Source organism: Camelina sativa, chromosome 8 (genome assembly GCF_030686135.1).
Source record: "Camelina sativa cultivar CO46 ecotype springtype chromosome 8, ASM3068613v1".
NCBI classification, from domain to species: Eukaryota; Viridiplantae; Streptophyta; class Magnoliopsida; order Brassicales; family Brassicaceae; genus Camelina; species Camelina sativa.
Window position 1 is genome coordinate 26,610,252 of NC_141887.1, and position 24,759 is coordinate 26,635,010.

Sequence of the window (24,759 nt, forward strand, 5' to 3'; positions counted from 1 at the left end):
TTAACTTGTTCTATAATGGAAATTGAATCTCTCTTGCCAAAATTTATCTACTTTCTTTGGAAAAAACAGTCACTTTAATAAATTGTTGTTATGTGGTGGAGTACTTTTGAGCATCACAATGGAGTTTTTATCTCACACACACACACACAAATTAATTAAGGAATCTGAATACTACATACCGACTTAAGCTTGAGAACTCGGAAGTGTTGGAGCCTCTTTTTGAGTATACGGGTGGGTAAGTAAATTCCACCAGATCATGTACACATCTCTTAGATGTTCAAGAAAGAAGACGAAAGTGTCTACTGTCTGCATGGTATGGAATCTGCAACTGAAGCGAACAACCAGACTAGTATAGTATTAAAATGACAGAAAAGGATTACTGTTTAGATCTTTTGACTACATTTTTGCAAAGAACTGAGTTCAGACTAACAAAAGCTTACGTTTGAGACATTGGAACACAAAGAGATTTGTCAGGCTGAGGCAAGAGAACCTTATTAGACACTCGGATTGATAACAAACAGCCTCGACATTCGCCTTTGTCTTGTCAGCTAAAGTTACATATATCCCTGCTTTGGGATCATCTCATTGTCATTCCTCCTTCTAACGCTCATGGTAGGAGATACACTTTGAACGACACCAATAACATCTGGAAATGAAATAACATTGAAGTCACTAAATAGCATCATAAACCAAAATTTTAACAAGAAGAAACAGGAAACAGCTCTTACCGATAAGGTCTTTCTGATTTACGTACTCATCAATGGGTACAAAAGTGAACTTTATTTTCAGGGGTAAACATTTCTTCGTCTGAACCTCTGAATTCTCATTTAGAGTCGTCTCATAATAATTAAACTGCTTTTTAGCAAAGCTTAAGCGATCCCCTGGATATATAGTAATAAACCTATCCCATCTCAAATCTGTCACAAAACTACTTGTTTGTAGCTGCGTTAAACATGGTTGCCTGAATCTGTGTTCCCTGGATTACCATAAACAAAGAATATCAATATAACCACATAGACATTAAAAAGGTTACTGTAGTGGTCTCTAATGTTCAGGTACCTTAAAAAGAAGGAGCGTTGAAGAAAAATCCATGAACACCTGCGGATCGTTTAGATAAACTCCTCAAAGTAAGCAAACTGATAGTGAAAAACTATCTCCACACTGGCATATGCGGATCGTCTTACAGCCAAATCTTCAAGAAGCGGACAAATAGTTAGGGAACTTTTGAACAGATTCGCGCAAACAAAACACAAAGCGAAAGAGTGAGTCATGTTTATTTTATGTTCTCTTTTGATAAGCTAGGTTTTGAATGGCGTAGTAGGGAGACATAAAGCCACAAACTTGCGCCAAAAGGTGAGCACTTTACAGATTCAAGGAATCGAAAGAGACATTCAGATTTCATCCTTGTTGGAATAAAACACCACCAAAACTATTCAAACCACATCATAAAAAACGTTCTTGAAGATTGTTAGATAGCTTACAACACTAACGGGTATTGCTAAGAGAAACAAAGACGAAGAGACAATAAGAACAATGTTGGACACTGAGCATCTAGTAAAACAAAAAAAAAGTCAAGCAAGCAAATGCAATTCAGAACAATTATGAACACAGAAAGAAACGGTTTTGTTTGTAAATTAAAATCAACAAAAAAAAAAAAAAGGAAAAGGCAGAGTCACTCTCACTTACTTCATTCGAAGGCCATGAATCCAACCATCAAACTCTAAGAACCGATCGAATTGGAAGAATTTTAGGCAAGTACCCTGCAATCGAAGACACAGTCTCATCATCCAAGATTGGAGTTTAAAATTGACCCCTGCCTAGGTGCCTATCACTCTGACCAGCCTAAGAAAGATTGAACTCTATCACCTCATCTCTCTCAATCCACGTAACGAATGATAAGGGTTTCTCAAGGAACTTTTCTTTGTTTACCTGTAACGGCAAACGAGCTCGAGAGAAACACACCGTGAGACGCCATGCCCTCCTCCATCCATGAGGCTCCACCGCGCTTCCTTTCCTTCCTCTTGAACCCTAACCATATACATGCCGCGGCGCTTGGTTGGAGCAGAGCAGGCCGGCCACTCGGCCTCAATCGCGCGCAAATCGGAGACGGAGACATTATTTCTCAGTCGCCGATCGTTCAATACATTGTTTTGTTGGCCGTCAAACTCATCTTCTCCACCGAATCTGGGAATCGGGAGGAGCTGGGAATTTGAAAACTGATGATGATAATGACGACTAAACAAAACCACTTCAGTGACCAACTTTGTTTTCTAACCGGTACGGTACGGTTCAATTTTTAATTTGTTTCCATTTCGATTTCCTTGCATACCGGACCGGGAGTAATATAACTTTAATTTCATTTGGATTTTCTTACATGTAACTTAAATTTTATCAGAGTTTGGATTTGTGGAATAAAAACAACTTGACTCTTTCTTTATTCATACCATGTAATTAATAAAACATACGACATAGATAATAGAGAACATTACAATATAGTGAAATTTAAGGATGAATATTCGTGTAGAAAAGATTTGAAAATCATTTAATCAATGTATTTTCTATGTTTTCCTATATAAATTCTTAATTTTGTTAGCTACACACTGTAATTTTTATTTATTGTGATAGAAATATAGAAGATTTTATGAAGATTAGTTGCTTTATTCATTTGCCTACAATTCAGGTATAAAATATTTTATGGTTTGAATGTGCATCTTAATAATAGCTACTTGCTAAAATCAAGGTTAGTTACTTTTAAGGAAGTCAGTATGATTGTTGAAGAATATGTTTAAAAGATTTTGATGGGAAACGCAAATTATTTTAAAATTTTGAATTAACCATTGGACATACCAATTTGGTGGGATAATGGTCTAAGAAACAGTTTAGTAATTATATATATTTGATTTCGTTTGTTTTTAAAAATTGGATTAGAAGTAATAGTTCCAATGGGCTTTGTGCTCGATTCAAAAATGTATATAGAATTTTCATATTATAAAAAACGTTTTGTTTGTTCTGGTTAACTGCTATTTTAGTGTGTTAGTATTTTTTTTTTTTGTTACAATTCATCTACACAATCTTTAGATTTTGTAAGTATTTTTTGTATAAAAATATACAGTGGCATTTTTTTTGTAATACACCACATGACAGTGAGATTATTTTGCCAACAACATTAATTAAATAAGTATATAGAGATTAATTAACTTCAATGACCCAAACATATAGTATACTATTATTATTATACGTTTTATATAGTGTATTATTGATATTGTCGTTGTGTTGTCATTCAAATTAAGACTTGATATATAACATAACTACATACTAATATAACTATAATTTATACAAATTTGACGTAAACATGTTAATGACTACGGTAAATAAAAATTAATGAGAACGGATTACAACATAACTTAAATCTAACATTCTATCAAAAATTGAAATATATATATATATATATGTATGAGACAATAATAACCTTAATAAGTACATTTCTATCAGTTTTCCTCTATCTCTACAGCAATATCTCTTGACTTAGTATTTGATTTTGACTGTTCTCTCCAGATATTTTTATTGTTATCATGTGAATTATTTATCGGTGAATATTAAGCATAAGTTGCATGTTAAAGTTGACCATTATTGCGATAAACATGTTTTTCTTTTTAATACAAGATGATGCACATGAATGGGTGGATACACAAGCAGCTAATAGCCATGGAAACGATCAAAGACAAGGACGTACAGTCCCAATTACATCAAGATGGGTCAAACCAAAACCAGGTTATATTAAATGTAACTATGATTGCAAATTTTCTCCGAGTGGGATTGTTCCTCAGGCCGGATGGATCCTACGTGAGGAAGATGGATTTTATTACATGAAGGTTGGTCGTCGTGGTAAAGGGGAAAATTTTAGAAGGGGAGTTTCAAAAGCCTTTATTCTAGCAATGGAACAAGCTTGGAGAGAAGGTCATCGGAAAGTCATCTTCGAAGGTGATATAATCAACAAGTCGCATATTTTGGTTAACAATCGAACAAGAAACTTCTCGGTGCATAATTGGGTTCGAGAGGTTATATATATTTCATGGTATAATAAGTTTACAAGTGTGGAGTTTCAGTGGACAAAAAGACTTAATAACAAGGCTGCAAAAGAACATTCATGAGGTTTCCGTAATAGACCCACGAGAACCGCTTCCTGAAGCCGTCAACGTCCGTTTTGAGTCTGGTCAGATCAAAAGGATTCATGTCTCTAGTCCTTGGCTCCCATCCTTATGTAGTTTTTGTAAGAAGGTTGGTCATACAGTCTCTCGATGTTCGAAAGCTCCGCCTACCTGCACCTCCTGTGGCTCGGTCAAACACGAAACTGCAGCATGCCCTCGTGTTAAAAAAGAAAAGAGCCAAGGCAAACGCCCCATTCAAAGCCAACTACCTTTGGTGGGTGCAAAAACATCCAGTCCCCCTCTCAGTACTGAGCCCCAAACCTCTCCACCCCAAAAATCGAAGGTTCAAAAGCCAGTCGTGGAAACAGGGGCACCCCAAATGCATGTCTCCTCTCTGCCCGAGGTAGGAGAAGAATCTCGTTCGGTTGTGAAAGCTCAGGAGCAGAGTACAGCTACCAATGAGAGAGTCTCTGTGCGTCAACCAACGGGTGCAAATAAAGTCCCTGCTTCTTTGGCCAGAAGGACGCATGCTATTGGTTTTGATGACGGACAGCTCTGTATAGACTTGAGAGACAATCTGTTTGCTCATCTGTCTCCAAACCAAAAAGAGGTAGGAGATGTGTCCTCTGATTCTGCATCAGATAATCTCTCGGAGGAGGATGACAATCCACAAGAAGAAGAAGATCGTTTTTTGAAAGTTGTCTCCAAAAAAATGCAGAGGAAGAACCTGCGACAGATCAGGGCGGGAGGCCCTTTAAACCTCTAATAACCCCATTCCTTTATGGATATTTTTTGTTGGAATGTAAGAGGGTTTAATGATAAAATAAAGAGAAGAAGTTTCCGGAAATGGTTGAAGCATAATCAACCGCTTTTTGGTGGGCTTATAGAGACCCATGTCAGCCAGCAGAATTCGCAAGCTATAGTATCTCGCGGGTTCCCAGGCTGGAATTTTGAAGGAAACTACGAGTTTTCTGATCTCGGTAAGATATGGATCCTCTGGCATCCTACTGTTCAGGTATCTATCCTTAGCAAATCTTTGCAAATGATCACTTGCCTCCTTAAGTTACCCTATGTTCCTCAGCAGATTGTTGTATCAGTTGTATATGCTTCCTCGACTTGTTGTGCATCGAGAAAGGTCTTATGGAATGAAATAGTGGATCTAGCAACTAATGTAACAGTAATTAAGTTTCCTATAATCTAAGACTTGGTGGGCAAGGACAATATTCTTCTTATTTAACGGAGACTACCACCGTTTCTTCACCTTTATCAGCTAGGGTTTTAGTTTGTATATCTTCTTATCTCCACCAAGAACACACTATGAGATCTCTGCTTCTCTCCAGGCTTTGTCTTAGGAGGCAACCACCTCGGCTCCTAAATGTAAGCTTCTCTTTTCTCCGTTAGTTGATTGTTCTTCTTCTGCTCATGTCTGATATTACTCTCCACTCTGCAGAGACACCACCTCCGTGGCGTTCGATTCTTGTCGGAAACCCCTCTCTGTCACATCGTCGGGGCCGAACATTGTGGATCTACTTCCAGAGATGGCGATGTCGGTAAACTCGTCATTGGGGATTACAGTAATGAATCTTCTTCTTATGGAGTCAAGGTTTTGGAAAAGAAGGTGTCAATGGATTTGATGAAAACAACGGGAACGATAGGAGCATCTCATGGGTGGGTGGCTACTTTGAGAGACGGCGTTGTGCGTCTCCAGGATGATCTCAACCCAAGTGCTTCGGATTCAGACCCGAAGCGAATCTCACTACCTCCTCTCGTAACTCTGCCTCATTGCCAAACACAATTCGTAACCAACGTGGCCATGTCGTCCTCTTCTCCTAAGGACGATGACTGCATTCTGGCCGTCAAGTTCTTGGGACCTCAGCTCAGCTTATGTAGGCCTGCTCGGAGTGGGTCAACATCAGAATCGAAGAACCTGAATTCTTCTCCTCCCGAGTCATCTATTCAAGGAGAGACAAGATGTTCTCCATGCTGGGTTCTGGAGGCGCACACACGGGATCCTGAGATCTTGGACTGCATATGCACAAACCTAAGATATTGTCTTTGAGCTTCTTTACAACTCTTCCTGAGTTCTTTCAGTCAGAGTTGCAAATACTAGATTCGTGTAGCACGACGGAACACTTGGTGGAGTCACGACCCACCGGAGAAATGTTTATGGTAAAGACGTTCATAGAGAGAAACATGGAAATGGAGAGGAGAATGGAAACGAGGCATACAATGGTGTTCAAGCTAAACGAAATGGGAAAAGCTACATACACCGAAGACATTGGAGATCTCTGTATTTTCCTGTCCAAGTCTGAACCATTTTGTCTCAAGGCTAGCTTGTCTGGCCACTGCAAAAATACGATCTATTACATAGAGAACAACGAACGCGGAACATTTAACCTCAAGAATAAGGAGAAGGATCGTATATTTATAACTTACCCCGCACCTTACTTCATTCCACCTCAATCCTCCTCCTATTAGTAAGCTACTAGGCTCTCTGCTGCATTAGTGCATTTGGTTTCATTTTTCTTTAAGGATTGTGGAAATGGAAACACTCTGAATTCTCATCATGGAAAATGGAAAAGAAACTTACCAGTGATGTTCTGTTTTGTATTGAGTCCATATTTCTCTCCTTGTTATAGCGCTTTGAGAATAAAATCTATCATTTCGTTTTGTGTTTGAGATTAAATGTTAGCTTCCAGTTCCAGATAATCCATCCAGTAAGCATGGTGAGAAAGTTGAAACACTTATTGGCTGGTGTAGTCCTCCCTCTAGTGGGTTGTGCTTTGCTCTCTGTTTTGTTCACATCTTATTGGCAATCTACAAATGCTCTGTTTTCACATATGACATAAACCAATCCATCCGTAAAACTTGTGCATGGTTAAAAAAACATGTTAGTAGCTTTCTGTGAAACAAATGTTGACAAGCCTTTGAACATATGGGCACATTCTCTTTTAACTTCTTGAAAACATCTGATGGGTTTCCGGCATGTCCACCAAGTTTAACTACCACCACACCACTAGAGTTAGGCGGTTAGCTTATGAGTTTTATAAGTTACACACTACACCAGCTAAATTCAAAAGGTTTCTCTTGGATTTCTATATATGAAACCAATTTACATAGAAAAGACAGAATTGAGTTCAAATACACATAAGAATCCCCATCATAAAGTATTCATCTTAAACGGATAAAAAGTCTCTTGCTACACGAGTCAATTTGATCACAAAAAAACCAACCGGTTTTATCAAAACACCAATGCTAATCAGATTTCTGCAAATTGGAGACAAAACCAGAAGCAGCGAAAGCAGCAGACCCACCAAGAACAGAGACCAAAGCCACAAGAACCTGAACCACCACTTCCCAAGTGTAATCTTCAGGAACAACATAGGCACAAACGGGTCCAAGAAGGAGCAAACCAAGGCTCAAAGTGAATAGCGTCCCAGGCGTTTCAAGGTTAGTGGCGGCAGACAGAACGCCGAACTCCTCGGCTTTGGTAAGCAATCCAAGACGCTCGATGGTCGACAGAGAGAAACCCGACTTCTCTGCTAAAGACAATAGCCCGGCTTTCTCGGCTTTGGTCAGAAGCTTGAGCTGCTCAACTCTTGTCAGTAGTTTCACCTGTGGAGTCGTTGTACTCTTATCACACCCAAGAAACATAAACATACAAAATTCAATTAGATTTCGGAAGATATTACAAAAAAGAAGAGGGATCAAATCAATTCTGAATTGTGTGTTACGTTTACCTTCTTTGAGGATATGGTTCTTGTTGTAGAAGGTGAAGGCTTCTTGTTCGCCATTGAATGCACTGTTAAAGACGAACAGATTGCTTTCGCCGCCATTTTCTAAAATTCTCAAAGCTTTTCTTCAATGGAAGAAGAAGAACCACACCAAGGGAGCTTTGTAGATCACACGAGCTTTGAGATCGGTAATAAGATTGTGTTGGACACGTGTCTTTTTCTGGTTGGTTAGCTCTTCTCCGGTTGAAATCAATCCAAATCACTCCGTTTTTAACCGGTTAGTATTTTTTTTTTTTTATTAGTAAAGGTTAGTTTCGTAATTTATCGAACCCTAAACCCTTAACAGAATTGGAAGTGACCGACTAAAAAATTTCCCGATCCCAAAATCGACCCCCGTTTATTAAAAGCCCTAGCTTTGTCTCCGAGAGACCTAGACGATCAAACAAGTTTCGATTTTTTTTGGTAGCAGCAACAATGGCGAACAATGTTGTATCATTCGACAAGCTTAAAGCTTTCTGGCACTCTGAGGTTCACGACGAACAAAAATGGGCCGTTAACATGGTAAACAACTTATCTTACCTTTACCTTTACCTTTACCTTTACCTTGTCTTCTTTTAGGTCTCGATTGAGCATCGCAGTCGATTTCTCTTGTATGTTTCGGAACTAGATCACGCGTTTTCGATTGAAACGATGCTTGAATGTTTGTTTAGGGTTTCCGAATTGAGACTAAAATTTTGATTCTTTTTGTATGTTTCGAGATGCCAAATTAGTTGTTGTGAGCTGATCTTTATATTTATGTGAAATTTTGTGTTCGGATCAGAATTTGGGTAAGAGATTTAGGGTTTACCAATCTCACAAGTCCATGTTTGTATCAGAATCCTCATAGGAAATTTCTTTTTTTTTGTTTTTTGGATGCAGAAACTTCTGAGAGCACTTGGGATGTTCGCAGGAGGAGTCTTCCTCATGCGTAACTATGGTGATCTCATGGGAGTTGGAGTTTGAGAAGAATGGAGAGGAGCTTCTCTCTCTCTCTCTCTCTCTTAGTTTATCAATTTGTCAGCTCTTATATTTCTACTCTAGAATTGGTGTTACTCGTTACTGATTTCATCTATGTGATAAGATTTTCAAGATTTGTGTCTTGTGTTTTTCTCTGTCTGGGATTCTATAATATATGCTAAAGAGTTTATTTTTCCATATATACAAACAACTTCTGAATTGCGATATTATCATCGACTATTTCATTCAACCATAGACGTTTTTTACAAAATTGGATATCCAAGCAGTTTACATACGTAGTTAACAAAAGGATCAGAAAATAAGAACAGAGATGCTTTCTTAGCATTACAAACTGCAGCTTCATTGCATTGTTCTCAACTTACCTTGTGGTCTGCATCTTTTTATCACCGAATTAAGTTTATCATATCTGTCTTAAGATATCTGCACTTACTCTAAAACTCTCTTAGTAAAAATATTCTTTCAAACAAGGATATGCTGCAATCGAAACCAAGAGTTTACTTACCTTATATTTGATATCTCAGTGGAATATTCCTACTTTTGCTGATTGGGTTGTTGCGACTTTTTGGCAAAATCTTTTACCCCTTGAGATAAGCTGGTCTATCTATATAATGTTTGGATGCATGCAGGTTTGGTAGTTGGAGGAATTTTCAGCTCTATTGAGTCATGGGCTTCAACTGTAAGTGTCAAATCTCCAATATGATAGAGTTCTTGGGATGTTACTAGCTAAACTTGGATTGTTTCTATGTCTAAAGATTTCCAATTTTGATTCTTCGTTTAAGCAATTTTACAGATCTTCTACCGTTGCTTTTACTGTCATTGTTGGTTGCTGATTGTGCCTCAAGGCCATTGTATCGTCTCCCAAGTGAAGCAAAACATGCAACCAAGAAACCTCTTCAGACTTCTCGTCCTTATAACCTTGCACACAGAGGATCAAACGGAGAGTTCCCTGAAGAAACTGCTCCAGCATATATGGTACTGGATCTCTATACAAAAGTTTATACCTTTACACTACTTTAGTCCCGGTTCTAGAAGGTTGTTTTTTGATTGCAGAGGGCCATTGAGGAGGGTGCAGACTTCATAGAAACAGATATTTTATCATCAAAAGACGGTGTTCTGATATGTCATCACGATGTTAATCTCGATGATACGACCGATGTTGCAGACCATAAGGAGTTTGCTGACCGTAAGAGAACTTATGAAGTCCAAGGAATGAACATGACCGGCCTCTTCACTGGTAAATCCAGTAAACATCTCTTTTGTAATAATACAATTTTTCAGGGTTATTTATTTCAAATTTTAACGATGAGACTGAACATGCCCAATAACAGTTGACTTTACTCTCAAAGAACTGAAAACACTTGGTGCAAAGCAGAGGTATCCTTTCAGGGATCAACAGTACAATGGTAAAATCTTTTCTGGTGTTACACATTTTGAGATGTACTGTTGCATAATGAATTCTAAACGAGTTATTTGGTATCTCAGGTAAATTTCCGATTATTACCTTCGACGAGTATATTTCGATAGCACTGGATGCACCTAGAGTAGTTGGGATATATCCAGAGATCAAAAATCCGGTTTTCATGAATCAGCAAGTAAGCAAACCATAATCTTAGCTTCAACTTTTAGTCACTAAATGGAGAAGTCGTTATATGGTCTTTGGAAACTTCTGCAGGTGAAATGGGCGGATGGTAAAAAGTTTGAGGATAAGTTTGTGGAAACTCTGGAGAAATATGGATACAAAGGCTCATATATGTCTGAAGATTGGTTAAAGCAGCCAATATTTATTCAGTCTTTTGCAGCAACTTCGCTTGTTTACATTTCAAGCATGACTGACTCACCAAAATTGTTCTTGATCGACGATGTCACTATTCTAACAGAAGACACCAATAAGGTCTTTTACATATTTACTTTCTTCCTCTCTAGTTTTGTTTTCAAATCAATAAGAATGGCTTATATATAAGATATATGAATGTGGACGCAGACATACGCGGAGATTACATCAGACGCATATTTAGATTACATTAAACCATATGTAATTGGGATTGGTCCATGGAAAGACACAATTGTTCCTGTGAACAACAACCGTCTGATGACACCAACAGATTTAGTAGCAAGAGCGCATGCGCGTAATCTTCAGGTATGTGTGTAGGACTTAGATAGAGTTCTGTCTCGATCTTTCATCATCGATTTGTTGCATTAAACTTCACTTGAGTAATGTTTTTTGCTAGGTACATCCATACACATACCGTAATGAGAACCAGTTTCTGCATTTAGATTTTAATCAAGACGCATATCAAGAGTATGATTATTGGCTCAATAAGATCGGTGTTGATGGTTTGTTCACTGATTTCACCGGAAGTCTACACAATTACCAGGAATTGAGGACTCCTTTGCCACAGCAATAGTGACTCTCCTTAGTTGGATTTGTTCTTTTATTTGCATTCTTAAGCTAGCAAAATTTTGTAGAACCCTTGGAACTTTTCATGTTCTTCAATATTATAATAAATTGCTTCCACTTTTTCCAAATAGCTCTCAGAACTGATAGTTGCAACACTTACAAAGATTTAAAAGTCAATTCTCTTATAACATGAACTAATTTAACCGACTGCAGAGAAACTTAAACATGCTTAAGGTTAGAATTACGGAGATGTCTTGTTCTTGGAAATGTCTTGGAGCAATAATCTTGTTTCAGCAGCAAAGTCAATTGGACAAACACCCCTTACTGTTATCCTCTGCCTCTTCTCACTGTTATACTCTTGCTGAGAAACACTGATCCGGAAGAGATGAGATGACCAAGTAGTCTCTTTCAGTTTTGTCTGAAACTCATTTACTTCACCTTCCTGGAGAAAACCAACATAACATCGTACCTAACATCAGAACCTGGATAATCAAGAATGTGTTCTTAAAGGTTTAAATTGTTTTAGTCTTCTTACCTCTGATTTTAGTTTATCGAGTTCATCAGCTGTGCAGCCAATAATCTTCTCTGCTTCATCATTGAATGCAGAAAACCAAGCTTCACCCGTTGAGTCAGAGACTTTCACCGCCATTATATACCTGATCATACAATAAGTAAACATGATTAACGAGGAACAGAAGAAAAACAAGCTCTAATGTTTGTTCTTAAATAGAACTTTTTTGAATTTCACTGTCATCTTACCTTAAACTGCATTCTTGATCCTTTTTCTGACAACCTTCACACCAATAACCAGAGTCCATTGCTTCAGTCACTTTCTTGTTACAGGTCTTGCAAGCACGGTACCACATTGTTTGGTCTGGCTTGATGAAGCTTATGTAAGCTCTAGTACTGAAGAATACAGGCTGCAATACATATTCAAGACACATAACTCAACTTTTCTGTCTCTTAGATCTTAATATGTAAATAGATATGTGAAAGTGTTTCAAGTACCTTCTCTTCGCCTAAAGATGGGTTGCTAATGATGTGAGAAAGAGAAACTCTGTCAGAATACATGGATCTTGATCCATTATTGGCAGGAGAACTCATCCCAGAACCAATGGCAGACATAGATGTCTCTTTACCTTCAGAATCATACCAAGATTTCAACTTGGTAGCTTCTGGAGAATCAGGATTTATCACCACATTGCTTCTGCTGATCGTAGACAATGAAACACCTAGCAAAATAGGTTTACATCAGCAACTAGTTAAAAAAAGGTCAAAAAATACCTTGAAAATAGGTTTACATCAGCAATTTAGTATAAAAGTCAAAATTTACCTTGAAAATCTCCAACTTTGAGAGACTTAATAGCGATAACAGGGTGATCATCAGCCATGTCTAGCAGTTCTTGGCCTATGCCAGTTGCTAGATCATTCCAAAGGGACACCACAACAGTTTTCTTTGTCTCGTCAGCTAAAGTTATATCCCTCTTTGGGATCATCTCATTGTCATTTCTCCTTCTAATGCTCATGGTAGGAGATACACTTTGAACAACACCAATAACATCTGGAAGTAAAATAACATTGAAGTCACTAAATATCATTATAAACCAAATTTTAGCAGTAAGAAGAGTTCTATACAGGAAACAGCTCTTACCGATAAGGTCTTTCTGATTAACGTATGTACCCAACTCATCAATGGGCACAAAGTTGAACTTTATCTCAGGGGTAAACATTTCTTCGTTACTAGCTTCTTCAACCTCTGAATTCTCATTTAGAGTCATCTCATAATCATTCTGAACGGTCTTGAACTGCTTATTAGCAAGCTTAAGCGATCCTCTAGATATATAGTAAACCTTGCCCATCTCGAATCTGTCATAAAACTTCTTTGCAGCTGCGTTAAACATGGTTGCCTGAATCTGTGTTCCCTGGATTTCCATAAACAAAGAATATCAATAAAACCACAGAAAAGTCTAAGACAATAATAATGAGAAACCATAGAATTCATCAAAGCAGCCTTACTTCCTCATCAGTTAGTTCCACATTAAACACACATCCTTCTCCTCTAGCATTGTTGTAAGTTCTCATGACTCCTTTGTTTGTGACACGAACTTTAATGGTCCAACTCCCTTGATAAGGGTTCAAGGACACAAGCGGATGAACCCTCCTGGTCATAGCCATTCTTGCAGCTGGTGCAGCACTACAAAAAAAAAGCCACAGAGGTTGGTGTAAAGCAACATTCACAAACAACTCAATCAAAGAATATGAATCCACAAGAAGGCTCACTTACTTTCCCCTTTGCTCATTGATGATCTGTGAAGCTGATCTAGCAACAAACTCCTGCTTAGGTTTCAACACTATGCCAGTGGACTTAATCTCTGAGTCAAGTGCAGAAGCAACAGCCTCACATTTTGTTATAAGCATATATCTGAAAGAGGAACATCGAAGACAAAGATTAGTTTTTGTTTTATTTCACAATCTTGGACCATCAAAGAAGCTATAAGAGATTACTATTATTATTACTTTTCTTCTGATTTGCCTGGAATATCATTAATGGTATAATCAAGGAGACGAATGAGACCCAGATTCTGAATCTTTCCCGAGACGATATCAGATGTCAAAGTCGCTGGTAACATTGCTTTCATCTTCGTCTTCCCGTCATTAGCACTAAACCTGGAAAAGAAAAAAAGAAAAAATAAAATCACACATGTCAAGCAACATAGATACTTCATCGAGCCCTCAAAATCAAGACTTGGCAAGACTCTAACAAAACCCAGATCTGAAACCCTAATCTAATCTACGGCAAGAGGTATCTTATAAACAAATCAAAAGAACCCAGATCGATTACATACTAGATCTAGAGAGGTCTGTTATATAAAAGGAGGTTAAGAAACTTACGTATATCGATTGCCAACGGCCTTAAGATCTACGACCTGGACGACGATTTGGGGTCGAACCGAGGATGAATCAAGGGATTGATTCGATAAGACTGTCGCGATACCATCTTGTGTCACTGCTGAGTTCTCCATTTCTCTCTATCTCTCTCTTTCTCGAATACCCTAAATTTTAATTCAGTGATAAAAAGGAAGAAGAGTGAGAGTGGTTTTGTAAAGTAAAAAGCTTTGCGCGGGAGCTATTAGGTTTTTGGTTAATTGTTCCCGCCCATCTTGCTTGTCCTGTTTTCAAAACTTCACCGCCTCTTCTTGTCTCGTTTTTGGTTTATTTTGGCGCCTCGTCTCAAACCCTCTCCTTCAGTTATAAGGTTTCGACCCAAACTTGTTGGTTTCGTCACAAATTTAGCTTTGAAACTGTTCTTTGATATGTATACAATTCACATTGAATTCGACAAAAACATATTTTTCTTCGATTTTTCCAGTATGTTTGAATCTGACATGATAAGTTGTACCAATCTTTTACATATATCTATATATACGTACACACACTAAGTTTACCAATTATGAGTAATAATGCTTTTCTTTTTTTCTTTCTTTTTATTATCGATGCTGTTCTGTTTGTTCCATGAGAAACAGCATCTTCTGAGCATTCAACACAGCAGAAGACCCTTGTTTTGTTTTCTCAACAATCTGTTTTATCAGATGCTTCTCCATCTCATCTTCTTCTTCTTCTTCTTCTTCGTCGCTCAGACCAAGTAGATCTTGCAACCTGGAGAAATTCACATCCTCTGATGTTCTTGAGGAGTCCTTTATGTATTCTTTATGGCTCCAAGGTGAACTTTTGCTTGTCAAAGACAATGAAGATTCTTCTTGCCGCTCATTCTCACATTGTAAATCATCTTCTTCTGAGTAGTCGTTTATATCCATCAGCTCCTCGTAAGATTCGTTGAATGCATTTAGTGCTTCCCCTGCTAGATTCATCACCAGAGGTTGGATTTCTCCAGGATTATGATTCTTCTCTCCAGAAACTGGAAGATTTGTGTCTCTCTTGTAATTCATCACTTCATGGCTTTGCCAAGTTCTTGACAGTGGTTTCTTCTTTTCCTCTGATTCCACGACCAGCTGTTTCACTCTACTCTCGCTCTCTTGTAAGGCAACCTCAAGTTCTTTTATCCGTCTTTCATACCGTGAATTGATTACTCCGAGCAGACGCAAGCTTAACTCACGAGGCGAGACTATATAGTTTCCTGATTCAGGTGTGGAACTGCCACTCCATTCCTGCTTGGACTCAGTTTCATCAAAACGATGCCTTTCAACCTGATCATCTCTCAGCTCACCCTCTGCAAATTCTTCTTCAAAATCTGGCTCCAGCTGCACAATTGGGAAACAAATTACCACATGAAATTCTATAGATGATTAAACAATGGCTACTCTTAAGATCAAATATTTGTTTACTGCAGCGGGATAACTTCCAGAATGAACAGACATGATCGACCAAAATGGGGCAAGAATTCAGTGAAACAAAGGAAAGAGCAAAAGCTAGAGTATAAAGCTCACCTCAAAGATATCTGGGAGTTTTGTCTCAATGTTGGAAGATTTTATGTTGATCTCCAGCCTTTCAAGTTCAGCTTCAAGTTCTGCTTCAATTTCACTTATAGATTCTGAATTCTCTGCTGTCTTTTCATCACCCTTGTGTAAATCATCTTTCACTGTCAATGAGTCTTTTGTCTTAAGATCATCTTCTAAATCCTTTACCAAATTGTCTGTCTGCTTTGACTCTACTCTGACCTTGTTTAGTTCGGTCTGGTTTGCTACAAATGATGACATTATCCCAATTGAAATCCCAATGCATAGCAGCATCGCTGCATCATTTGAACCTGAAAAAACAAATAACATATTTAAGTCTTCTCCTTTGTTAGTACAAACAAATCTTACATTTCTAAAAAGATAGCAAGGAAGTTTACCAATCCCATGATCTGATCTTCTACTAGCGCTCTTTGCATTTCCAACTCCCCTCTTAGCATACAGAACTGAAGATTCCAACTTCCTAAGCTGATGAGGAATCCTGCATTCCAGAACACGCTGGCTAACAGAATCTCCAGTGTTATTGCTAATCACTTTTTTACCATCAGTAACAAGCAAGGGCCTCAAAACTGAGCCACCACAAGGTGATGGAAACGGGCTACGCATATATTCCTCCATGGACAAATTCTCTCTATGTAACCGAGACATTACGCTCCTCTCCATAGAAAAAGGCTTGATATGACACTGATTTCTCCTAAGAAACGCTCTGTTCCCAAAAGAACCTGAACGAATCTCATCATTACTTCCCAAATACTCCTCATTACTCGAAGCTACTTCCACTCCATATGCATTGCCACATTCAGATAGATCAAAAGTTTCCCCATTTAGGCAACCCTCAAAGTTTTCTTCATTTGTTGGTTTCTTGACTCTTACCAATTGACTAGCCAAGCATCTCGGAGATTCTCTCTTCACATTAGTCAAACCTTCAGAAGAATATTTACCTTTTGATGATACATTTTGCAAATGTTTGGTTATATTTCCTGTAGCAGCAGTAGCTGCGATTAACCAAAGATCCATTCCCTTCTCTCCGTGTCCTAAACAATCAAGAGAGCACTTGGATCCTCTCTAATCCAGCTCCATAAACATTGATCATCATGAAACGAACTCACTCCCAGCTTTTAGGAATCAAATGCTCAGCTTTTTGATTACGAAGAAAGACGCTATAATAAGCATAAAAGCTACCGCACCTACTATGTTAGAACATAAGAGAACAAACCCAAATTCTCAAACTTCAACAGGAAAACTCAGAAACCCCAAAAACCGTAATGCATCATACTATGCGGAAATCGAAGTACTGAGCAATACCAATTGGAGAAACCCAGAAAAAAGCTTGGAACTTTCGAGGAGCAGAGAGAAGGTGATGAAGCAGTAATCAAAGAAATAAAGAAGAAAAGGACAAGACTTTGGAGCTTTGGAGAGTACAGCAATGAATAAAGTGGAGGAGAGAGAGATTAAAGGAAGGAATTGATCTTCATCTTCAATATCATTATCATAGGCCGGCAAGTTAGTGAAGAAACCGTACGAGCCACCAAGGGTTACTTCTATTTCTTCTTCTTCTTCTTTCCCCCAATTAATTTGGGTCAATGTCATCCGGTTTGCATCGGTTCATTTGGTTTTCCAATTCATCTGTTTTAAATAATAATTAAAAATAGTAATCGGCTTTAACTCCATCAAACTTAAAAATTAAAATCTTAACTAAACAGTTTATTTATTATTATTTTTTATTTTTTGGTTTTTTATTAATCATAAAATAAAATTAGCTATTTAACAAATTCTATTATACATAATCTTGTATTATATATATATATATATATATTTTTTTCGTGGAAAAATAATTTATATTGATGAAATGGTATAGTCTGAATACAATTGTTGCATTAGCCAGGCAGGTGGTCTAAAGCATTCAAAATAAAAAATGTTATGAGCAACACTATTACAAGATCTTTTACAAAAAACATATTGAACAAAATTAAACTGTGTTTCCCACCATCTGATGTCGTCAATAATTCCTTCTATGATGATGTCTTGGTGAGTGTTGTGAAGTATTTTTGTGAGTAGTTGACAGTATCCTTCAAAACAAACGGAGGTATGTCCCTTTATCCATGATTGCTGCATTGATGCATTGCTGCCAATAATGATTTTGCTTCTGCTTCTAACGGAGAGGTTGCTGTTCTAAGTTTTTGTGATCCCCAGCCTTTTGAGATGTCATTTTCGTCCCTAACTATTCATCCTCCTATAACCTGATTAGTGTATTTGTCAAAAGCAGCATCGTAGTTACATTTCACTATTGATGCCACTGGTCTCGTCCAAGTTGTCGGATATTGTACTTGATGTGTTAGTTCTGTAGAAGCTTGTGGGTTGTGAAGTAACCAGTCTTCAACATCACTTTTAGCTCTGTGTGAAAGTACCGTTGGTTGAACTGTAAGGCCTTCAAAAATGTATTTTATTTCCATAAATGCCACATTATCCACATCGGTTGAAAGGCAGTTAAATCAGTCATTTCACCCATATTTTCCATGTCCAAGAAGGCTTTTAGGATTCTTTCACTATCATAATTCATCGATAGAAAGATATCTATAGGTATGTTGGATAGGTCCCAAACCTCTTTAGCATAGTAACAAGAAAACAAAATATGATCAATTGTTTCATCACCTTGAAAGCACCTTAGGCATACTGGGTCGAGGTTCTTTCCTCTAGTGTTTAGTCGAGTAATTGTTGGTAAGGATTTGGACATCATTCGCCAGAGAAAATGTTTTATTTTGGGGAGAATCTTAAGTTTCCAAACTCTGTTTTTGAGGGTGACAGAACCGTGTGGGATTGGACCTTGTGTTATTGCCATATCTTGGTTGTTCATCCTTAACCAATATCCCGAGCGTACTGAATATTCTCCTAATTTGTTATAATTCCAAATAAGTCTATCTAGCTTTTCTTGAATGGGAAGATATATAGATTTTAGTAAAGCCTGATCTTGGGGATGGATATGAGTTGATATTTTTTCTTTATTCCAAAAATGTTGGCTTCCAACTTTAATTATGAATTCCTTAATCAAACAGGGATCATAATTTGTACTTCTGATCGGTTTAGGGGGGGTGAATGGTGTGACATTGTCAATGTCTAAACGAATGTCCTCTCCATCTCCAATAATATATCTTGATCCTTGCTTTATTAGTTTTAAACCCTCTAGTATGGAAGCCCAACCATATGATTGATTAGATCTAGCTTTAGCATCAAGGATTGATTCATCTCTACAATATCTTGCTTTCATTATTTTTGCAAACAGAGAATCTGGATGTTGAATTAAGCGCCATGCTTGTTTAGCAAGGAGAGAATCATTAAATTTGGATAAATTTTTGAATCTAAGACCACCTTCTTTCTTTGAATATTGAAGTCTTTGCCAAGCTATCCATGGAATCCCTCTTTCACTATTGCTTTTTTCCCACCAAAATTTCTGCAAGACTGAATCAATCTCAGAGATAACACCCTGTGGCAATTTGAAGCAAGACATAGAGTAAACATGCATTGCCAAGGCAACAGATTTGAGCATTATCTCCTTTCCAGCGGGTGTTAGTCTTCTAGTACTCCAAGATGACGTTCGTTGGCGTACTTTATCGATGATATACTTGAACATCTCTGATTTCTTTCTTCCAAACTGTTTCGGAAGCCCAAGATATTTTCTTCCACCACCCTGGTTCGGGATCTCAAGTATGTGTTTAAGTCGATTTTGGGTTGTACCATGAACACGTGAGCCAAAAGTTATCATTGATTTTGCTGTGTTTATTTTCTGACCAGAGTAGTACTCATATACCTTAAAAACTTCCTTAATCGCTCTACAGTTTCTAACATTCGCTTGACAAAAGAAAAGAGAATCATCTGCAAATTGGAGATGAGTGATTGCAGGTACTCCATTTCCAATTTTCACACCCTTAATATCTCCATCTTTCACTATAGTATTTATAAGATGACTCATAATGTCGGCACAAAGAATAAATAGGTAATGAGACAGAGGATCCCCTTGTCTAATTCTTCTCTCTGGTGTAATCATGCCTTGGGGTGATCCATTTATCAAAACCGAGTAGCTTACTGACTTCACTGATGCCATTGTCCATGATATCCATTTATCATTAAAACCGAATAATCACATTGCAACCTCTTAAGAAATTCCATTCGACTCTATCGTAAGCCTTTGAGACATCTATTTTAATAGCCATATAGTTCTGCGACACACGTTTCCTAACTTTGAGGGAGTGCATTACCTCGTGTGCTATCCAGACATTATCAGTGACCAGTCGTCCTGGTATAAAAGCCGCTTGAGCCTATTAACCATGCAATTTGAGATTATTTTATATAAAACATTGCAGAGTGCTATAGGCCGATAGTCTGATAATGTTGGTGCATTATTGATCTTTGGTTTCATGCAGATATTCGTGTGATTCAATCATGGTTTCATAAAAGAAGTCTCAAAGAAGTCCTTTACCCCTGCCACTACATCAAGACCTATGATGTGCCAGTAATGTTTGTAGAAGCGAGCAGTGAGACCATCCGGTCCTGGAGCTCTATCATCACCAATGGAGGAAAGAGCTGTGAATATTTCTTCATTCGAAAACTCTGTTGTGAGTGCTGTGTTTATCTCCTTAGTGACTGTCGATGGGAAATCTCCGAAATCGATAAGTGATACCGGGATTCTACTGGAATGATATACTTTAGAGAAATATTGTTGAGCATGTTCACCAATCTCTTTATCACCCTTGTGCACTTGTTGAGATTCATCTTGGATGGACGAAATATAATTTCGAGAATATCTTGTTTTAGTACTTGCATGAAAGTAGGCTGTATTACGGTCACCCAAGGTTAGCCATTGGTTTCGACTTTTATTTTTCCAGTAGAATTCCTCATCTCTGTAAGCAAGTCTGAGTTCTCTTTGTAATAATGGAATCTGGCTCCTCTCATTGATGTATATGCTTTCCATAGCTCTATTTAAAGCAGCCTGGAAGTGATTTATTCTTCTCGCTGCATTTAAATTTGAGCTGTGTTTTTTCCTGGCCATTGCTTGACGGCATCGAGTAATTTGGTCACTGATGGAATAAACAGCTAGTGATTTGCAGGAATTCCATCCTTGTTCCACTACTTGGTCAAAGTCCTCAATGTTTGTCAAACGTTTATCAAAGCGAAAAGGCTTGTGAGGAACCATTTTCAAAGGTTCGAAGTTGATTAGTATAGGTTTGTGGTCAGATCCATTAAACTCCAAAAACTCTGCCTCAGCAGCAGGGAAGGTTGCAGACCACTGAGAGTTTATTAGTACTCTATCTAAACAACATTTTATTGTAGAGTTTCTTCGTTCACCGACCCATGAAAACCGATCACCTTTGTGTTTTAGATCAGACAGATCGCATAATGAGAGCATACTTCTGAATCTCCTAAACGTCCAATCTTCCCTTAAAGGTCCTCCTATTTTTTCATGATTTCCTAAGATTTCATTGAAATCACCAGCAAGAATCCAAGGATCGTGTCTTGTTTCACTTATACTTTCCAAATGATCCCAAAAGAAATGTCTCCGATTTGGGACCGAATCACCATACACACCAGAAAAATAGAAACTAGTATTATTAAAGTCAATGTGTACATCGATAATTCTTTCATCCTGATACAAAGAGGATAAAGAAACATCGTATGCCCACATGATTGCTAAACCTCCACTCCTTCCTTGAGGGGGTTCAGTTATTACATTATTAAATCCTGATTCAGAAGCAAAATCACACACAACTGAACAATTATTTAGAGTTTCACATAAAAACAACAAATGTGGTTTTAAAATACGACATAGATGCTTAAGTCGAGATTGTGTCAGCGGCGCACAGATGCCCTGACAGTTTCAGGAGACGACTCTCATGGAGGATATGGGGGTACCGGGCCCCCTGCGCCTCCGTCCAATGTTGTGCCACTGCAGGATCCTGTAGACTCTACCCTTCCTTTCTTTTTGATCTGACTCAGGACCATCAGATCTTTTGCTTCCTCACATTGTTGGTAGTAGTTTTCCATATCATTACGAGATCTTTTGGTAATGTACATACCTCTGTTTTCTGCAGTGTTGTTGTCGAATGAATGTTGCGTCTCTTGGTCCTTGTTCCTTGCATACTTGGTGAACAGGTAACGTAGTCTCTCTGCTGTTAATTCATTGTCTTTGAAAACACTTGGAACTGAAGAATCATCTGATTTTGTGATGATGAATTCACGGTTTGTGGTTGGTTTACCCACGCCTGGTATCTCACCATCTGGTTCAATCGTTTGTAGAGTGTTTGTGTCAGAGTCTTGACCACCAGGACTGTCATTATCTGGATTCTCGTCATCATTTGGATCATAGCCATCATCACCATCATGCGCATCTTCATCTGGATTGTCATCGAAAGTGAGAGGACACTCTTTGGCATCATGTTGTAGGGACCCGCATTGAGAACAAAAGTTACGCAGTCTTTCATACTTGAACTTCAGAATGGTGTTCTCATCCCCACCAAATAAGTAGTTTCTTTGGAACCGTAGTGGCATATCAATGTTCCAGTTGACGCAAATCCTTACAAACTCAACCAGATTGGCATTCTCATCAAAATCAACATTAACCACATCTCCTATCTGATTGCCGATGTAGTTGACCATGGCAGAGTTAAGATACGGAATCGGGATTCCACGCACTTGAATCCAAAACGGGATAATCTTCATAGCCGCCTCGGAGATGTTTGGATACCAGCGATGCGTTGTGAGCATACAATCATTGAAGGCCCACAAACCACGTCGGAGAACCAAATTGAGAGCCTCTTCCGTCTTAAAGATGAACAGAGCCTTCCCATTCCCCAATATTCTTCCGCGACAAGCATCAGGTAGACCCCATATGTGTGGCATTTGGCCAACCACCGCTCGTAGATTTTGTTTCTTCGGATTGACAACAGACACAATTAGAGAGAATCGGTTGTCGTTGATTACCCTCCCACATAACTCAGATGGAAGTGTGACTGGGGCATCATTAATCCCCAAATCAAGATTTTGGAGAGAATTGCGGATATAGTCACTCATTATGGAACCAGAGAATAGTGTCTGTGAAAGACAGACAATGAAAGTAACTTGATGACGGTTGTTGATTGTGATTCTGTTGGATATATAGTGTTTTTGCCATGGCAGTTTCTAAAGACAGTTATCCTCCATTAAAATTGAGGAAATAAAACTGCCAACAGATAACTGTTGCCGAAAGCAACCGCCAAAAACTGCCCGAAATCTGGTTAATTTGGTCAGAAAAACACTCTTTAAGGGAGAAAGAAGTAGAAGAACACGTCGACGATTGAGAAACCGACAATCGCCTTCAAGATCGCCCTTAGAGAGAAAAGTCGCCATTTTACTAGAGATTGTTTTCCTAATTTAGTTCTAGTTCTCTTTTTAATCTTGTATTATATATTTATAGTATTTTAAATTAATATTAGTTGATACAAAAAAATATTAATAATATTAAGATAAAAATACAAAAACAAAATAACAAAATAAATATTTAAATAAAATTATATTAAAAATAGTAATATTGTATGAATGAGAAACTCATTGAATTTTTCACCAATGAACCTACAAAATCAATAAAGAGTTCTTAAATTTCTCTATATTGCAAGATTCATTAATGCGAGATTCATTGAGATGCACATGCCCTAATGGCAACTCTTGATTCTCCTCCTCCTCTTCCTCCTCGTTGACAAAATCTTTGGAAACAGAAGCATGCCAACCAGTCATAGTCCTCATCCCTCCCTCCAGCCATTTATGCAACTCGATAGGATCCCATTCAATGAGATGGAGAAACCCGTCAAGAACGGTGTCCATGTAAGCGGCACTCTTTCTCATCTTTTCTTTCAAACACTTGGGAGGGTTTAATACTTGCGAAAACGCAACGACAACTCGCAGTAAAAACTGAACCTGTAATCAGTTGGCTTCATAAACTCAAACTGATGGTTGGCCATCACTCTTTCCATGAGATGCCCCTGAAAATCATCCCCATACCACCCAACAAACTGCGCTGTGACCTTAAGGGTATCAAGTTCCTCAAGGGTCATCTCTTTAAAAATTCTACACTGTAGAAGATTAGGCAGAACAAGTCTTTCACGCTGAACAACACTGGACTGAGACTGAGGAGGATAGAGCTCAACACGAGGAACTCTATCATGATCCTCCTCTACACAGTATTCAACATCAACCTAGTTCCTAACCATAACTAGTATTTTCTATGATACAATAAATAAAGTTATTTTTTTATTAGTAATCTGAATTGAGATTTGATCTTAAAAATAAGATTAAGAATACAAAACAACAATTGTAAAAATAAAATAAAATTTTTAAATGACACTCTTTGTGAAATATCTAATATGTATTATGATATGTGTCCTTTTTCTTACAAAACTTATTTAGCATTCAATTAAGCAATAAATGTCATGAAACAAGTAAGTAAATTGTTATCTAGAAAGAAAAAAATACATACTTTATTTAGTTAATGATAACAAACTATGGATATACATTTATTTATATCAATTTTTTAATTAATTAACATAATTGCAATGTGAATGCATTATTTTATGTGATGATTTAAGATATTTTGATTTTTGAAAATGAAATTAAACAATCTAAAAAAAGTTGAAGTTAAAGTGCCACCATATTTACTCAAATGGTAAAAATGTGCTTGCATAAAATAAAGTCAAAGATGAATTAAGCTATGTAAACAATGTAGACAATCTTCTTCATGTTTGCTTGTATGAGTCAATCTAGTTAGTTGTTGTTGCAAAAAAACAAAATGTACTTAAGCTCATAAATAAGAAATGAAAATGTTTAAAAAATTCAGATAAACAAGGAAGTATTATAAATATTTATGAAAACCTTATTGTTATTACAAAAAAAAAATAGTTTAATTATAAATTGAAACAATCACAAAATAAAATTATCGACAATTTGACACACTAATAATAAAATCTAAG

General features: G+C 37.6%; 6 protein-coding genes, 1 long non-coding RNA gene and 1 pseudogene across 8 annotated transcripts; 3 read left to right on the forward strand and 5 right to left on the reverse strand.

Moving 5' to 3' along the window:
* Nucleotides 1-51: 51 nt before the first annotated feature.
* Nucleotides 52-2,241, reverse strand: LOC104708295 (uncharacterized). 2 transcript variants are annotated; one of them, XR_754754.3, is made up of 6 exons: nucleotides 1,930-2,241; nucleotides 1,687-1,760; nucleotides 1,060-1,192; nucleotides 729-976; nucleotides 441-646; nucleotides 52-328 (listed from the first exon to the last, which is right to left on the reverse strand). It is a non-coding gene; the product is annotated as an uncharacterized LOC104708295 (long non-coding RNA). The 2 variants fall into 2 exon arrangements; XR_015564407.1 differs by having other exon boundaries at nucleotides 52-346.
* A 3,224-nt stretch (nucleotides 2,242-5,465) lies between these two features.
* LOC147940503 (uncharacterized) lies at nucleotides 5,466-6,626 on the forward strand (annotated as a pseudogene).
* Nucleotides 6,627-7,218: 592 nt separating this feature from the next.
* On the reverse strand, nucleotides 7,219-8,030 carry LOC104708296 (uncharacterized). The gene is made up of 2 exons (XM_010424841.2): nucleotides 7,889-8,030; nucleotides 7,219-7,781 (listed from the first exon to the last, which is right to left on the reverse strand). The coding sequence occupies exons 1-2, from the start codon at nucleotides 7,982-7,984 to the stop codon at nucleotides 7,404-7,406; spliced, it is 474 nt and encodes a 157-aa protein (XP_010423143.1). The 5' UTR covers nucleotides 7,985-8,030; the 3' UTR covers nucleotides 7,219-7,403.
* Nucleotides 8,031-8,172: 142 nt separating this feature from the next.
* On the forward strand, nucleotides 8,173-9,080 carry LOC109126002 (mitochondrial import receptor subunit TOM5 homolog). The gene is made up of 2 exons (XM_019228921.2): nucleotides 8,173-8,443; nucleotides 8,801-9,080. Exons 1-2 carry the CDS (start codon nucleotides 8,357-8,359, stop codon nucleotides 8,882-8,884), a joined length of 171 nt encoding a protein of 56 aa, XP_019084466.1. The 5' UTR covers nucleotides 8,173-8,356; the 3' UTR covers nucleotides 8,885-9,080.
* Nucleotides 9,081-9,151: 71 nt separating this feature from the next.
* Nucleotides 9,152-11,425, forward strand: LOC104708299 (glycerophosphodiester phosphodiesterase GDPD6). Its single transcript, XM_019228919.2, has 8 exons — nucleotides 9,152-9,575; nucleotides 9,690-9,871; nucleotides 9,950-10,133; nucleotides 10,228-10,302; nucleotides 10,382-10,491; nucleotides 10,572-10,790; nucleotides 10,881-11,036; nucleotides 11,128-11,425. The coding sequence occupies exons 1-8, from the start codon at nucleotides 9,563-9,565 to the stop codon at nucleotides 11,302-11,304; spliced, it is 1,116 nt and encodes a 371-aa protein (XP_019084464.1). The 5' UTR covers nucleotides 9,152-9,562; the 3' UTR covers nucleotides 11,305-11,425.
* On the reverse strand, nucleotides 11,358-14,583 carry LOC104708297 (replication protein A 70 kDa DNA-binding subunit B). The gene is made up of 10 exons (XM_010424842.3): nucleotides 14,190-14,583; nucleotides 13,815-13,964; nucleotides 13,582-13,719; nucleotides 13,314-13,491; nucleotides 12,949-13,219; nucleotides 12,631-12,858; nucleotides 12,306-12,529; nucleotides 12,057-12,217; nucleotides 11,833-11,953; nucleotides 11,358-11,739 (listed from the first exon to the last, which is right to left on the reverse strand). The coding sequence occupies exons 1-10, from the start codon at nucleotides 14,318-14,320 to the stop codon at nucleotides 11,539-11,541; spliced, it is 1,803 nt and encodes a 600-aa protein (XP_010423144.1). The 5' UTR covers nucleotides 14,321-14,583; the 3' UTR covers nucleotides 11,358-11,538.
* Nucleotides 14,584-14,632: 49 nt separating this feature from the next.
* On the reverse strand, nucleotides 14,633-17,336 carry LOC104708300 (uncharacterized). Its single transcript, XM_010424844.3, has 3 exons — nucleotides 16,150-17,336; nucleotides 15,743-16,062; nucleotides 14,633-15,556 (listed from the first exon to the last, which is right to left on the reverse strand). The coding sequence occupies exons 1-3, from the start codon at nucleotides 16,784-16,786 to the stop codon at nucleotides 14,786-14,788; spliced, it is 1,728 nt and encodes a 575-aa protein (XP_010423146.1). The 5' UTR covers nucleotides 16,787-17,336; the 3' UTR covers nucleotides 14,633-14,785.
* Nucleotides 17,337-19,890: 2,554 nt separating this feature from the next.
* Nucleotides 19,891-23,638, reverse strand: LOC147940504 (uncharacterized). The gene is made up of 4 exons (XM_087461323.1): nucleotides 23,444-23,638; nucleotides 21,674-22,852; nucleotides 20,244-21,407; nucleotides 19,891-20,082 (listed from the first exon to the last, which is right to left on the reverse strand). Exons 1-4 carry the CDS (start codon nucleotides 23,636-23,638, stop codon nucleotides 19,891-19,893), a joined length of 2,730 nt encoding a protein of 909 aa, XP_087317449.1.
* Between the last annotated feature and the right edge of the window lie 1,121 nt (nucleotides 23,639-24,759).

Coding starts and splice junctions, on each gene's coding strand:
- LOC104708296 (XM_010424841.2), bottom strand. CDS start 7,984: ATGGCGGCGAAAGCAATCTGTTCGTCTTTAACAGTGCATTCAATGGCG. Junction 7,782..7,888: donor GAACCATATCCTCAAAGAAG/GTAAACGTAACA, acceptor GGGTGTGATAAG/AGTACAACGACTCCACAGGT.
- LOC147940504 (XM_087461323.1), bottom strand. CDS start 23,638: ATGAGAAAGAGTGCCGCTTACATGGACACCGTTCTTGACGGGTTTCTC. Junction 22,853..23,443: donor AAGAGTTGCCATTAGGGCAT/GTGCATCTCAAT, acceptor TGTCTTTCACAG/ACACTATTCTCTGGTTCCAT. Junction 20,083..20,243: donor GTCTTGATGTAGTGGCAGGG/GTAAAGGACTTC, acceptor CATGGTTAATAG/GCTCAAGCGGCTTTTATACC.
- LOC104708299 (XM_019228919.2), top strand. Junction 9,872..9,949: donor AAACTGCTCCAGCATATATG/GTACTGGATCTC, acceptor TTTTGATTGCAG/AGGGCCATTGAGGAGGGTGC. Junction 11,037..11,127: donor CGCATGCGCGTAATCTTCAG/GTATGTGTGTAG, acceptor GTTTTTTGCTAG/GTACATCCATACACATACCG.
- LOC109126002 (XM_019228921.2), top strand. CDS start 8,357: ATGGCGAACAATGTTGTATCATTCGACAAGCTTAAAGCTTTCTGGCAC. Junction 8,444..8,800: donor AAAAATGGGCCGTTAACATG/GTAAACAACTTA, acceptor TTTTGGATGCAG/AAACTTCTGAGAGCACTTGG.
- LOC104708297 (XM_010424842.3), bottom strand. CDS start 14,320: ATGGAGAACTCAGCAGTGACACAAGATGGTATCGCGACAGTCTTATCG. Junction 13,965..14,189: donor GCCGTTGGCAATCGATATAC/GTAAGTTTCTTA, acceptor TTTCTTTTCCAG/GTTTAGTGCTAATGACGGGA. Junction 11,954..12,056: donor GATCAAGAATGCAGTTTAAG/GTAAGATGACAG, acceptor TTGTATGATCAG/GTATATAATGGCGGTGAAAG.
- LOC104708300 (XM_010424844.3), bottom strand. CDS start 16,786: ATGGATCTTTGGTTAATCGCAGCTACTGCTGCTACAGGAAATATAACC. Junction 16,063..16,149: donor AAGATCAGATCATGGGATTG/GTAAACTTCCTT, acceptor TTGTTTTTTCAG/GTTCAAATGATGCAGCGATG. Junction 15,557..15,742: donor AACTCCCAGATATCTTTGAG/GTGAGCTTTATA, acceptor CCAATTGTGCAG/CTGGAGCCAGATTTTGAAGA.